At 50.7% G+C, this 15,527-nt stretch overlaps 1 protein-coding gene across 1 annotated transcript in view; it reads left to right on the top strand.

The window, feature by feature from the left end:
* PIWIL1 (piwi like RNA-mediated gene silencing 1) overlaps nucleotides 1–15,527 on the top strand; it is a 1,966,306-nt gene that overhangs the window by 450,844 nt on the left and 1,499,935 nt on the right. Inside the window, exon 6 of the mRNA XM_078668015.1 lies at nucleotides 13,068–13,189. Coding sequence (XP_078524141.1) covers nucleotides 13,068–13,189 — 122 coding nt within the window. The remainder of the gene's footprint in view (nucleotides 1–13,067; nucleotides 13,190–15,527) is intronic.

The following is a 15,527-nucleotide window of genomic DNA, read 5'->3' as shown; positions in this document are numbered from 1 at the left end:
TCCTGGACACCAGAAGACTGAAGAGTCTCCCCTATGGTCAGGGAGTGACCATCCTGCTTCGCAGGCACCATCAAGCTCCTGTGCGGTTTGCTACAAAGTCCTTCCATCCCGGAATCCGACGACCCAGCTCGACAAGACCCGGACCTCCAGACCTCTCTGACCTCTACCCACATCCACAGCACAGCTGGGACCCGTGGGTGCGACGAGCAATGTGGAGACGGCCATCTTGAAGAAACCTGCACAGCGCTTCCTGCACGACCCCTGAGGGTACCTCAAGTGAGTGCATTGGGGACTGAGAAGCCCCACACCGACGCAGCTCCTGCATCAAAGACCAGCCCCCCCAGCATCCCCGTGATCTGCGTGGGGCCCTTTTGCCTGGTCGCTGCCCTTCCTGTTGTCTGGTCACTTGCCGGCTGGCTTGTGCCCTCTGAGACGACGACCCGAAGAATTCGACTCTGCTAGTCTGGTCCCCCAGACTGGCCCTTGCTTCTTTGTGAACGAGAAGCACCCCGGACCCTCCTGGTCCACACAAGACGCCATCCTTGTTCCACCGCGTGGCTTGCATTAGCCACGGCCTGTTGTCCCGATCGACGATCCGACACCGCCAACAGCAGCAGACTACGTGGGACAGCTCGTGCCTCCAGCCTGGTCGTGAAGAACAGCTCCTGGTCCGCGCAGCAACAGAGAGAAGCGACCCTTCCTTCACCTGAACGCGGCGACAGCATCTTGTTCCCTCCTGGCTCCAGCACCGTCACTGGCTAGTGACCAATACTCTGTCCCCTTCCCTTTCAGGACTTCCATCTTCCAGTTCCATCCTTGGAACCACCGGACTCCTCCATCTGGCTGCCTGCCAGCAACTTCTTGTTTCAGGCATCACTGGGATCAACGCAGCAAACCCGACGCAACTTCAGCACTATGCACCCGCAGCCTGTGGGTTAGGTAACTAAAGCTTCTAGGTGCTGAAGTCTGAGTCCACTATCCTAGTGTCCAGGTCCACTGTTGTTTTCCCTCCATCCGGCCGGGTTCGTCCGGAATCCGTAACTTTGTAAACTGTAAGATCCATAGACGTTGGTATGCATCCCGCGTGAGAGTTTCCACTCTGCATGTGAGTCCCGTGGGCCTCCTGCTCCTTACTTACCTAGTTTGTAGCGTAGTCCCACCGATCCTCCAGCCTCTGGATCTCCTAACAGTATGTTCGAGGCATGTGGGCTGCTAAATTCATATCTTAGCATTAGATCGCCGCCTAGTGTTGGGTCCGGATGATCGCACATTGTTGTCCTGGAAGAGTCTTCGAAGTATCCTGAGATAGGTGGCTCCTCCCCTGGACTACAGTGCGCATGGGCATCGGCTCCATCCCCAGATTGTTTTTTTCCGCCATTGGGTTCGGATGCGGTCTCGACGTCTCTCTGTCGGAACCGAGAAAAACTAGCTTTTTTACGGCCAAAAGGCCTTATATTCTTACGTCGGTATTGTCTGCGCACGGTCTCGAGTTCTTCCGTCTCTTGGAGTCGGAATCAGCGGAGTAGTTTCACTCTTCGGACATCGAGGCCTTCTCATCGCGACACGACGCAACTTTTCGGCATGGAGCGGAGTCCGTTTAAGAACTGTCCGCTCTGTGGGTCAAAATACCCACATATAGACGTGCACCCGGTCTGTAACAAATGCCTTTCACCAGACCATAACTAAGACAACTGCATGGCCTGCGCAAGATTCAGGTCCAAGAAGACACTCAAGCTTCGGCGCGCAGTGCGCCTTGAGGCCAGACAAGCGGCCCCGGATCCCGAAAACATCTTCGGCGACCAAGAAGAGGAGGACCGGAGCCATCATCTTCAAATCTCCCCGCCCGGGACGGAGGTCGAGGCAGATCCGGAAGACGACGACGGAGTCGTGGGTCAAGGCCTTGAATACGTCGACGAGGTAGGGGACGTCGAAGAGGTTTATGGGGCCGCGGAAGATAGCTCAGGGGACGAGCTATGCCCCGAAGGTTACGAAGATCGAGAACGGGTCACGGGATCGCCTGTCGGCCTTACCCAAGACCCCGTACCGCAAGCCACGGCCCCGCCTTCAGGCCCGGCCACGGACATACTTGCTGCGCAGCCAGTATCGAAACCGAAACTGAAACCTACGGTATCGTCTACACCTAAAATGGCCGACCCAAAATCGAAACCGAAACTTATGGATTCGAGCGTCCCTAAGATGGCGGCCGTACCACCAAAGACGGCTAAACCCGCTGCTTCATCGACTCCGTCGGCCTCCGGTCCACAGAAGTCGAAGAAATCTGTTGATTCGAAATCGGCGCCAGAGGAGGGATCCTCTAAGAAGGGTGGTCGGCACGGGTCAACCGCTGCGACGCCGGCAAAGCCTGCAAAAACCAGCGACACAGCTCCGGTTCCGGCTGGGACTTCGTTAGTCGGACGCGTGGTGGAGACGGAGCCGACAAAATCACAAGGATCGAAGGCTGGCATATCTGCGCATCGGTCCAAGGACTCTGGGTCGGCGGCTGCGGCATCATCGTCAAAAACACAAAAGGGCCAACAGGACGTCGGATCCGAGGGCAAGGTCAAGACCTCCTCGTCGGTGCCAAAGGCCACTGTAAGTGACGCGTCCCTCATTGCCTCTTCACTACAGAGAATCAGGGAGAAGGCCTCTGCTACGTCGGCTCCGATGCCATCGCCACAGAAGCCGATAGACGTTCCGGTGAAGCCTGCGGGTAAACTTCTCTTCCTTCTGCCGCCAAAGGAGGCGCCGAAGGCCTTTTCAACAAAATCGACGCCAAAGAAGTCGGATTCTTCAACGGCAGGGGCACTTTCAAGTCGGGTACTCGACTCAGAAGAGGATTCTGAGCGTTTTATCGACGCTGACACGGGCAAATTGACCCTTTACAAGAGGAGGATCACTTCACAGCCAGTGGACTCCTATGTCATCCCCCTGAAGAAGAAAAAGCTTCCCCAGGACGCTTCAGGCCTCATGGAACCTATCCAGCCTCCTCCAAGAAGGAGCCCAACTCCTTCTCCAGAACACTCTGAGGGTGAGGGATATGATGAAGATGACCAATACACTTTCCCCATCAATGAACCAGATGCACAACCAGATTCATATGATGACATTGGTGACCAAGGCACCCAAAATGTGGGGCAAGACCCACAGCCTTTCAGTGCACGTGCATCCCCTACAGAAGATTCTGCAGGTTTTCATGCACTCATTGAGAGGGCAGCTGCTAATCATTATGTGGACATGCATGCTGACCTGGTAGAAGAAGACTTTCTATTTGACACTTTTTCAGTCTCTGAAAGAACAGTAAAGACACTGCCTATGCTCAAAGGGGTCCTCAAGCATGCTGCGGACATCTTTAAAGAACCTACCAGGGCAAGAGTGGTCAATCCACGTATCGAAAAAAAGTACAAACCAGCACCTGCAGACCCTGCATACATTCGGGGACAGTTGCCGCTTGACTCCCTGGTGGTCGCAAATGCCCTCAAAAGGGCCAACTCCCAAACAACGGGTGAAGCTCCTCCCCCGGATAAGGAGTCCAAAGTGCTAGAGGTAGGAGGCAAAAGAGTAGCTGCACAGGCTGCCAATTTTTGGCGTATTGCAAACACACAGGCACTCTTGGCACGTTACGATAGGGCGCATTACGACACCCTAGAGCAAGTTTTACAACACCTGCCTCCGCAGTTTCAAGAGGGCACCAAACTGCTTATAGAGGAGGGAAAACTGATCTCCAACGCAGCCATAAAGTGTGCACTTGATGCCGCGGACACAGCCGCTAGGGCCATTAACACTAGCGTCATGCTGAGACGACAGGCGTGGCTCCGCATATCGGGGTTTAAACCTGACATTCAAACGACCATACTTAATCAGCCAGTCAATCCTGATAGACTGTTTGGTCCAGATGTTGACACCACCCTAGAAAAAATTAAAAAAGACACAGAAACTGCTAAGTCTATGGGGGCCCTACAATCACAACAGTTTTGTGGCAATAATTTTCGTCGCTCAGGTGCACGTGGAGTCACCAGAGGACAGATGGGTCAACAATCACAGTTCTCTAGAGGTGGAGCACAGTCCTCGTACCCCAAACAGAACAAGGGGGGTTACCGAGGAAACCGCACCAGAGGACGCGGCAGAGGGAACAACTCCCCCCGCTCCTCTACCCCAAGCAAACAGTGACTCTGTCACTGCCCCCCGACCACTTCACACCTGTCGGGGGGAGACTACAGCAGTTCCTGCCCGTCTGGAGAAACATCACCACAGACAGGTGGGTGCGACAACTTGTCCAGTACGGTTATTGTCTAGAGTTAAAATCCACTCCACCCAACATTCCACCAAGGCAAAGGCCTATGTCCGCAGAGCACTTGCACTTATTGCAGCAGGAAGTGGTGGTGATGCTGCAAAAAGGCGCAATAGAGCTCGTGCCAGTGGGGGAGGAAGGCACGGGGCTATATTCCCTGTACTTCCTTATTCCAAAGAAGGATGGATCTCTCAGACCCATTCTGGATCTGCGTCCCCTCAACCTGTATATACTGTCAGAACATTTCCATATGCTTACACTGCAACAGATTCTTCCCTTGTTAAACCAAGGGGACTTCTTAGCAACCTTAGACCTCAAGGATGCTTATTTCCACATTCCACTACACCCGTCCCACAGGAAATACCTCAGGTTCACTATCCACGGCAGGCATTATCAGTTCAAGGTCCTACCCTTCGGAGTCACCACAGCCCCAAGAGTGTTTACCAAGTGTCTGGCGACAGTAGCAGCGCACCTCAGGAGGCAGAACATACATGTCTACCCCTACCTGGACGACTGGCTCGTTCAAGCCAAGTCTGAACAACAGTGCGCCGCGGACATGTCGACTACCATTCACCTCCTTCACGATCTAGGTTTCTCGTTGAACTACCCAAAGTCTCATCTTCAGCCGGCACGTGTCCAGCAGTTTCTAGGTGCGACGATCAATACCCTGACGGCCATGGCTCAACCAAACCAAGTCAGGATAGACAGCATGCAGTCTCTAATCCAGAAGTTCAGACCACAACACTCACTTCCAGCGAGAGTGTTCATGCAGTTGATAGGCATGATGGCCTCCTGCATCTTCATAGTCCCTCACGCACGGTTACATATGCGCCCGCTCCTGGAGTGCTTAGCAAATCAGTGGACACAGGCTCAGGGACAATTGACAGACCTAGTGTTGGTTACCAGTCGGGCATACGACTCTCTGCATTGGTGGAATCCACACAACCTTTGCAAGGGCCGACTGTTCCAGGACCCAGTGCCACAGATTATCCTGACAACGGACGCATCTCTCCAGGGATGGGGAGCTCATCTGCTCACTTACACAGTGCAGGGACTATGGACGACGCAGCAACAGAAAATGCACATCAACTATCTGGAACTGATGGCAATCTTCATGGCGCTCAAGTCCTTCATTGTACATCTGTGCAACAAGGTAGTGTTAGTCCGGACGGACAACATGACCGCGATGTACTACATTCAAAAGCAGGGGGGCACCCACTCGCCACAGCTGTCTCATCTGGCTCAGGGCATGTGGCGGTGGGCCATTCAGAGGAACATCTTCCTCATGGCAGAACATCTCCCGGGCAAGGACAATCAGATGGCGGATCTGCTCAGCAGATACAGCCATCAAATGCACGAGTGGGAGTTACACCCATCTGTACTCCACCCGTACTTCCAGCAGTGGGGTCATCCGGAGATAGACCTGTTTGCAACAAGAGAAAACGCAAGATGCCAACACTTTGCCGCCAGGTTCCATCACCCACAGTCGCAGGGGAATGCGATATGGATGAACTGGTCAGGCAAATTTGCGTACGCTTTTCCGCCAGCCCCTCTGATACCGCTGGTGGCAAGAAAGCTAAAGCAGCACGCGATGACTCTCCTCCTGGTTGCTCCAACGTGGGCTCGCCAAGCATGGTACACCACGTTCCTCGAACTCTCAGTGGTGCCGCATCAAAGACTGCGCCTCACGCCCAGACTTTTGACGCAGAACCATGGAGAAATTCAGCATCCAGATCCGCAACAGCTCAACCTGGCGATCTGGCTCCTGAAGTCCTAGAGTTTGGATACCTTAACCTACCTCCAGAATGCATGAACATCATCAAAGAGGCAAGGAAGCCAACTCACAGAGCATGCTATGCTGCAAAATGGAAGCGTTTTGTCATTTACTGTACAGCCAATGACATCAACCCGCTAGATGCATCTATCCCTAACATCATTTGCTATCTGCTACATCTTTACAAGTGCAATCTAGCGTTCACTTCTATTCGAATACATCTCTCCGCCATCGCAGCTTATCTTCAGAATAGGCAGCATCTCTCTGTCTTCAGGGTGCCTGCCATTAAAGCTTTCCTTGAAGGTCTGAAACGAGTCATTCCCCCAAGAACACCGCCAGCTCCGGTGTGGAACCTCAATGTGGTCCTCACCAGACTGATGGGACCACCATTCGAGCCACTGCACTCGTGTGAACTCCAGTTCCTAACGTGGAAAGTAGCTTTCCTAATTGCTATTACGTCACTGAGGTGTGTTAGTGAGCTGCAAGCGCTCACAATCCAAGAGCCATTCATTCAGATTCATCCAAATAGGGTAGTGCTACGTACTAACCCCAAATTCCTTCCGAAGGTGGTGTCAGTTTCATCTCAACCAAACTATTGACTTGCCGGCATTCTTCCAAAACCCACAAACGGTGGCGGAAAGAATGCTCCATACGTTAGACGTACGGAGGGCGTTGATGTACTACATAGACAGGACACAACCTTTTAGGAAAACAAAGCAGCTTTTTGTTGCCTTCTCACCACAACACAAAGGCAACCCTATTTCCAAAGCAGGAATAGCCAGGTGGATCGTTAAGTGCATCCAAATCTGTTATCAAAAGGCCAAGCGCACTTTAACAATACCCCCAAGGGCGCACTCCACACGCAAATTGGGGGCATCCATGGCTTTCCTAGGGAACATTCCTTTAGAGGACATTTGCAGAGCAGCCACGTGGGTTACACCACATACCTTTACAAAACACTACTGTGTAGATGTGCATTCCAAGCAGCAAGCTGCTGTAGGACAGGCTGTTCTCAAGACACTTTTTCAGGTTTCTGCAGCTGGCACGGGCAACCGCCGCTGATGGAGGGACTGCTATGTATTCTATGCTAAGATATGAATTTAGCAGCCCACATGCCTCGAACTGAATATGCTACTTACCAGTATGCATCTGTTCTTGGCATGTAGGGCTGCTAACATTCATATCGCCCACCCTCCTCCCGGTGCCTGTCGCAGCTGCAGATATACTATTGTATTCAATCATTAGCATGGACATCCTTTACACCTTTCACTCCATCTTCTGCCACAATGGCGAAAAACAATCTGGGGATGGAGCCGATGCCCATGCGCACTGTAGTCCAGGGGAGGAGCCACCTATCTCCGGATACTTCGAAGACTCTTCCAGGACAACAATGTGCGATCATCCGGACCCAACACTAGGCGGCGATCTAATGCTAAGATATGAATGTTAGCAGCCCTACATGCCAAGAACCGATGCATACTGGTAAGTAGCATATTCATTTCTTTCCTCGCATTCCATTGTTTTGAGTATATGGTTTGTCGTGCCCCTAAGGCACTTGTGTAAATATTGTGCGAACTCGAATTTCCTTCTTAGTGTTGTCATGTGCTTAGCCCTCTGACCTCATAAAGAGTTCAGAGGTGTTGTTATTAATAAATATATTGTTTATTTTCATAACAACCTGTGTGGTGTCCTTTCATCTGGTATTCAAGGGGTTATATTGTGGTAAAACAGCTGGCTTCACATGCCAAAAGAGATTAGACTGCTTTTGTCCACGCTACTAGGATAGCTGGTCTATCAGGTTGACTTTACAACCAATCACCATAAGGGTTGTTTGGACTGATACAAGGTGATCACTAGAACTAGTGAGCATCATATATCAGGCCAACTTCTCACACTCCTCCAACGGTGTCGACCCCACCTCCCCCACTACCGCCATTGTCCCGGGTTTCAGCCCTGAACCGGATGCGGCGCTGGAGCGTTGTTGATCGACGCAGATTCAGACGCTGATGGGGCCTATTTACCCCTACGTCCATCCTCCTCATTTTCAGCATGTTTCACAGACTTCGGAAGAAGTCTTAGGACCCTCTTCGCACAACAGTGTGGTGATGACCCAGATTGGGCAGAGGATTTGGAGGATGCCAGAGGTCTAGACACCTTGCGTGACCGTGGCATGCTGTCTCCTCCTTCCGTGGCTATGGAGGAGGGAGCATGTTACGCAGTGGTGTTGCTTAGGGTGGCTGAGGTTTTGTTCCTCGAACTCCCAACATTGGCTGTCTGGACTAACCTCCTGACTGAAGTGCTTAAACCGGCGGCAACCTCTTTGGAGCTCTTGCTGCCTTATAATGATGCACTGACATCACACCATCGCCCGGCTCCGGGCGACCCTCTCTTCCTCTCCCAACATCCCACTCCTGAGAGTTTGGTTGCCAAGCCTCCACTTCCCAGAGTGCATTCCCTTCCGCACCTCCAGATCGGGAATCCGAGAAGCTGGAACAGCTTGGCAAGAAGCTGTTTTCATCTGCCAGCTTAGGGCTGCAGTCGGTGAACACTGCATGCCTCTTGGGCCATTACTTCCACTCTGTTTGGGACATGGTTACGCAGTGTTTGGGACACGGTTACGCAGGTGCTGCCCAACTGCCTGGGGGAGGACCAGGGAGTGCTCTCCCAAGCTTTAGCAGCTGGAAGAGACGCAGCAAAGTTCGCCTTTCATTGTGGGCTTTATACTGCTGACTCGCTGGGCTGTGCGATTTCCAAGACTGGCGCTTTGGTGCCACGCCTGGCTGAAGACAACTGTCTTCTCAGGGGATGTCCAGAACACCTTGATCGACATGCCCTTTGATGGCATTCACCTTTTTGGCAACTAAGCAGACAGTGTGCTGGAGGCTTAAAGGACTCTGGGGCTACGGACAAGTCCTTGGGCCTATTGGCCACTCTGCCTCCTCCGCCTTCTGCTTTTCTCTCCTTTCGTGGCCACCCAAGAGGTGCCCCAACACATTCCTTTCAGAGCCACAGGCCAGCACTGCAACAATCTCAGCACGGCCGTGGATGTGGGAACGGGCGAGGTGGTTCTGGGGGCCAGTGGGCTGGTCATTCAACCTCCACACCGCAGCATACACTTGCAAGCCTTCCTAGTCAGAAATTTCAGGCCCATCAAATGCCTGAGTGGACGGTAGAATCCGCCATGATCTCCACCACTGGCGCAACATCACCTCGGACAGATGGGTGCTGCAAATAGTCCAAAGGGGCTACTCCCTTCCCTTCAAGACTACCCCTCCAGCCATGCCCCCTCAGTACCACCACATGTCGGGGGACCATATTGCGCTTCTTCAGCAGGAGGTTATGGCCCTCTTGGCCAAGGTGGCCATCGAGCGCGTTCCTGGGCCAGAAAGTAGGTCGTGGTTGCTAGTCCCACTACTTTCTGGTCCCCAAGAAGGACAAAGGCCTGCGTCCTATCTTGGACTTCAGGAACGTCAACCGCTTCCTCCGGAAGGAGGAGTTCAAGATGTTGATTCTAGCTCTGGGCTTGTCTGCCCTGGAGACTGGATGGTAGGGTTTAACTTGCAGGACTCCTATTTCCACATCCCCGTCCTGCTGGCCCACCAGCATTACCTGCTGTTCATGGTAGACCACGAGCACTTTGTTTACTGTGCTCCCCTTTGGCCTTACCAGCGCCCCTCGGTTGTTCATGAAAGTGATGGCGGTGGTCGCAGCTCATCTGCACAGATCAGGGGGTCCAGTCTTCCCCTATCTCAGACTGGTTGTTGAAGGCAGGCCCTCCCCATCCAGTTGTCTCCCACCTCCAGACTATGGCCGACCTCCTGCATTTGCTGGGGTTTTTCAACAACGTGCCGAAGTTACTTGATTTCCTCTCAGAAGCCCCTCTTCATTGAAGAGGTTCTGGACGCTGCGCCGTTTAGGGTTTATCCTCCCGAGCAGCGAGTGCATGATATTCGGGCTATGATCCCTATCTTTCAGCCTCTATCCCAGGTTTCAGTCAATATGACCCTTCAGCTTCTAGGCCTGATGTCCTCCTGCATCCTGCTAGTGGATCATGCCAGATGGCATATGCGGGCTCTACATTGGGACCTGAAGTTCCAGTGGGCACAGCATCAGGGCAACCTGTCCAATCACGTCCAGATCTCGGAGGGCACTGCACACCAATTGCAGTGATGGCTCACAAATCGCTATTGGGTCAACGGCAAATACCTCTACCGTCCCCAACTCAGTTGTGACGGACGCGTCCCTTCTGGGATGGGGCGTTCACATGGGAAATGCAGACATCAGAGGCCTCTGGTCTCCGGCTGAGTCCGTGCTCCACATCAACCTTCTGGATCTTCGAGCTTGCACTGAAGTCATTCCTTCCCTCTGTCCGGGGAAGAGTGGTGCAGGTGTTCACGGACAACACCACCTCCATGTGGTACTGCAAAAAACAGGGCAGGATGGGGTCGTGGACTTATGTCCGGAGACTCTGCACATCTGGACATGGCTGGAACATCAGGGGGTTTCCCTGGTGGTTCAACATCTGGCAGGTACTCTGAACGCCATGGCGGACGAACTCAGCCGCCGGTGCATGATGGATCACAAATTGCATCTGTTCTCGGACATGGTGCAAGCCCTCTTTCAGCGGTGGGTAGTGCCTTGGTTAGATCTATTTGCCACCAAAGAGAGCGCGCAATGTCAGTTTTGCATGTTGGAATTTCCAAGGCGACACTCGCTAGGCGACGCTCTTCGTCGCGAGTGGAGCTACGGTCTACTATACACCTTTCCGCCTATACCACTTCTACCCAGAGTGCTGAAGATCAGGCGTGACCTGTTCCAAGTCATCTTTCTGGCTCCTGACGGGGCTCAAAGAGTATGGTATCCCGAGCTACTCAGCATGGCCATCGATCCATCGATATGACTGCCTCTTCGGGAGGATCTTCGGTCGCAGCAGCAGGGGATGAACCTCCCCTTGAACCTGTCCAGCCTCCACCTCCTTGCATAGAGATTAAGTGGCAGCAGTTGACGTCTTTTGACCTGCCTCCCGAAGTTTGTGATGTAATCTTGGCAGCCAGGTGTCCCTCCACCAAGACTTATACGCCTGCAGGTGGAACACATTTGTGGCATAGTGCACAGCAAAATCTATGGATCCCCCTTTCTGCCCCTCCTTCCGAGGTGCTTCTGTTCCTGCTGTTTTGGCCCACAGGGCTCTGCTCTGGGCACTACAAAGGGCTATCTGTCGGCCATTTCAGCCTTTTTACGGCTTCCATATCAGCCTTCCTTTTCAAGTCCCCTATTGTAAATAGATATTAAAAGGCATTACTCCCCTTTTCCCTTCATAATGCCTCAGTGGGACTTGAACTTGGTTCTAACATATTTGATGTGTGCTCTCTTTGAGCCAATTCACAACTGTCCTCTTCGTCTTCTTACTTTGAAAACTGCATTCCTGGTGCCCATCACCTCTGCCAGAAGAGTGAGTGAGCTCCAGGCTCTTTATTCTAAACCTCCTCTGTTCTGCCGAAGGTTGTGACTGCCTTTCACATCGGGCAGACCATCACTTTGCCCACCTTCTTTCTGCCTCCGCATCCCTCAAGAGTAGGAGAGGCTCCACCATCTGGACCCAAACGTGCGCTCTCATTCCATCTGCACCGCACGCATCAGTTCCGGGAGGATGACCAACTCTTTGTTGGCTACGTGGGCGCCAAGAAAGTACAGGCCGTGCACAAGTGGACATTCTCTCATTGGGTCGTTCTGTGCATAAAAGCTTGTTATTCTATGGCTAAAAAGGAGCCTCCGGTGGGCCTGCGCGCCTTTTTGTACCAGGGCGACGGCAGCCACTACGGGCTTGGGATGGGGAGTTCCCTTGGATGACATCCGTCAGGCAGCTACGTGGGCCTCGTTGCACACGTTTACCAAGCATTACTACCTGGACAGCCAAGTCTGGAGGGACTGCATCTTTGGCCGTTCGGTTCTCCTCAACGTTTTGGTGTGATCTTTGCTCGCAGACCTACTACCACTGGGGTTGGTAATGCAGGGGTATCTATTCTAAGGTAAGGAATCTATCACTACGTGTTTCTTTCAGATGCACAAGTACCTTAACTTAGAAACATTAGTAGTGATAGATTCCTTACCGCCCCACCCTTCCTCCCCGTTCTGCGAACTGATTTCTAGGCTTAAGGTCATCCATTTTCAGGGCCCAGTTGTCAGTATCTTGCATGGCTCTGCGTTCCTGGCTCATAAAGTAGTGTTCAGAACTGATGTTAGTGTGGGTGCGTCTAAGTAGCACCAGCAATGTAACCTTGACGACGAAGTAAACGACGCTCACGGAACCGCACAACGCCGCCTACTGACGCACAGGTGTACTGCTGACGAAAAACTTTCCGGATCCAGTCTGAACCCTAGGGGTAATTCTAAGATAAGGAATCTATCACTACTAATGTTTCTTACAGATATATCATTACCAAAGGTAAATAACTTGTGCTTCAATTTTTATAAATTCGTGTTACATTTCTTGAGGTTTTTTTCATGTCCAATTGTTTTGGTGCTGTTAATGTTCCTCACTTTGTCGTTTAAATGTGACTGCATAAACACACAGCTACCAAGTGTTGAGCTAAGGTTAGACAACTGAGCCTGACTGGACTCGAGGCATGATTATAATTTTATTACTCAGTAAGGTCTCACAGCGACACCATATAATAAACCATATTTCTTTACATGGTCTATCAGTGATTACTTGATTGAATTCACTTCAATGTAACTTGTGGGATCTTTCAATGTTTCGCTATGTCAGTGTTTCCCGAGAAAAAGGTAAAATCTGAGACTATGGAAGTTAGCTAAAGTCAGAAACTCTTCTTGCATCCATGTAAATACCATTTCTCTTTACAATTGTTGTATTCGCAGAACTAATTTATCTGAACTACTTGAAGCTGTTCTGATGCCAGTTAGTGATCAAAATACTGTTTTACGGTATCAGTGGAATCCAAGACGAGTAATTGCTAGATACTCCTTTTTTCCTTCCCCTCCAAGGTCTCCGAGGTATTTAGTCAGACGCGAAGTGGGGAGAATGTGAAGATAACGATCACCCTGACTAATGAGCTGCCCCCTACTTCACCAACTTGTCTGCAGTTCTACAACATCATTTTCAGAAGGTTCATTTTTGAAACATTGTATCAGTTCTTAAAATATAATTTTGCCAATTTTCTTTCACTGCATATACCTTTATTTTAAAACTTCATTGCTTTCTGACTCCGAACAGTTGGTGTTCATGTTGATCTTTGTTATTCTGGGTACCAGTAAGCTGTGAAAAGCGACATAATTTTTATGTTACTTTGTAACACATCTAGGTACTTAAACGTCCACAGCCTTTTGGTATGTGGCAGAAGAGTGCAACTGTTTGACCTGTTGCCTGTTATCTGTTTGACCTGTTGCCTGTTATCTGTTTGACCTGTTGCCTGTTATCTGTTTGACCTGTTGCCTGTTATTTAAACTTTTTATACAGTGGCTGCCCATAGGAGAATATTTCTAATTAGTCTATCATTCCACATTCAGTAAAATGCTTCCATTCCAGAGAATGAGGCGCTTTTTAGATTTAGTACTTCTCATAGAGTGCTGTTTGTTTACTTTGGGCCACAATTATAAAATAGTTCTATATCTGTACTGCAAATATATATGTTTGAAAATATCTCCTAATGATGGTAAGCAGGATACATGGGGAATGTTTTGAGGAATATCCTGTTTTGGTGCTGAATTGACCAAATATTGCTTGCCTTTCAGCGTCTGTGTTTTCAATTACTAGGTATAACCTAAATTGAAATTACCAATCAGATATCGCTTTTGCCAATGTTTGTCCTGTATCGCATGGAACCACAAACAGCTTGCTGTGTACAAGGTGTTTCTTGGTCATCCCCTTCAGCAGTCAGCTTGTTTTTGGCAGGCCTTTTCAGCCATTGAATGTTTACAGGGCGTCACTGCAACACAATGCTCTTCACATTAGAGGGCTCAGGGAAGGAGAGAGGTTACTGGGTACAATTTTGTGCTCTCCCTTACAGAATCATAATACACAGGAAGTAAACGTGCCCTTTAGAGGTTGCTGTATTTGAGAGCCCCATGTCCGATTTGGGGGTAACTTTCCAGTCCAGGATGTTTTCTTATACCCAATTTCTGTAGACAGGACCTAGAGGATATATTATAAAAAATATATGGGCTGTCCTCACACAGTCCCTGGGTGTCCTGCTTCATCATTGGCCATCCCGTGCTCGCCAGTGAATTATCTAGTAGTGGGCCAGCTACAAAATCTGACACCTACCCATGGTTGTAGTTGCACTTTATTGAAAGGGTGGTGAGGGGATGTTTAAATAAGGACATATAACGCTATTTTATGCTTCTACTGTCCAAAAAAGATCGACATCTTTCAGTCCTAAATTGGCCACCTGAAGGGATCCAGGTCTTTCCAATGACCATAATCTTGTGTTCGAGGCATATGAGCTGCAGATCTCACACTGCGCATTAGATCGCCACCTAGTGTTGGGCTCGGATGATTGCATGTTTTTCTGGTTTTGGAAGAAGTCTTTGTAGTCCCGAGATAGGTGACTCCTCCCTTGGACGATATTGCGCATGGGCATCGACTTAATCCTTAGATTGTTTTTTACGCCACTGGGTTCAGATGTAATTTTTACGCTACAGTTCGAAATCTACTTTCTAAGTAGTTCGACGCGTCAAAAACATACTTAAACTCATCTAAACAACTTTCGACATCAGGAACCATCGACTCAACCTCATGAGCTTGATTCCGGTCGTTGACGCGGGCTGTTGGGCCTATCCACGCCGTGAGGCCTACAGCTCATGAAAGGACGCAGTTCAAGAAATGCCCCCAGTGTGGAGCAAAATTCCCACACAGTGACCATCACAAGGTCTGTAACCTGTGCTTATCACCAGAACATGACCAGTCCAGCTGTCCAGCCTGCGCATCCTTTCGATCCAAGAAGACTATTCGAGATCGGAGGGCCCGTCGACAAATCATGCAGAGACCATCTCCAGAACCAGAGGACATCTTCGAGGGTCCAGATGTCCCTGAGGAAGATTCCGAAGATCTCCAAATCGTATCTTGGGCAGATGACTCCAATGACTCCGCGTGAGTATTGCTGCCCCTGCCCCAATACCAACACCCAAATCGAAGGCGAAGGTCAACACTCCGCCTCGGGGACCAGTCGCAACAGAATAACTACTTCAGAAGCCCCGCCTTCGAGCTCGGCTCTGAAGAAAATACAAAGCCTTCCGCTAGCTCTCAACCGAGAAAACCGCATGGGCCGATACCACCATCGGCAGCGAAACCAGAAAAAGTCCCGGTTCCGAAAAGTACTTCGAAACCGTCGACTCCGAACGACAAACCAGCTCCGAACATAATAAAGCCGGCTTCCGACGCTTCCAAGCCGTCAAAACCTGCTTCGGCTCCAAAGCCAAGCTCTTCGGAGCCAAGATCTACTCCAA

Source organism: Lissotriton helveticus, chromosome 11 (genome assembly GCF_964261635.1).
Source record: "Lissotriton helveticus chromosome 11, aLisHel1.1, whole genome shotgun sequence".
NCBI lineage: Eukaryota > Metazoa > Chordata > Amphibia > Caudata > Salamandridae > Lissotriton > Lissotriton helveticus.
The sequence above is the reverse complement of the archived record's forward strand: the minus strand, read 5'-3'. Positions and strand labels throughout refer to the sequence as shown.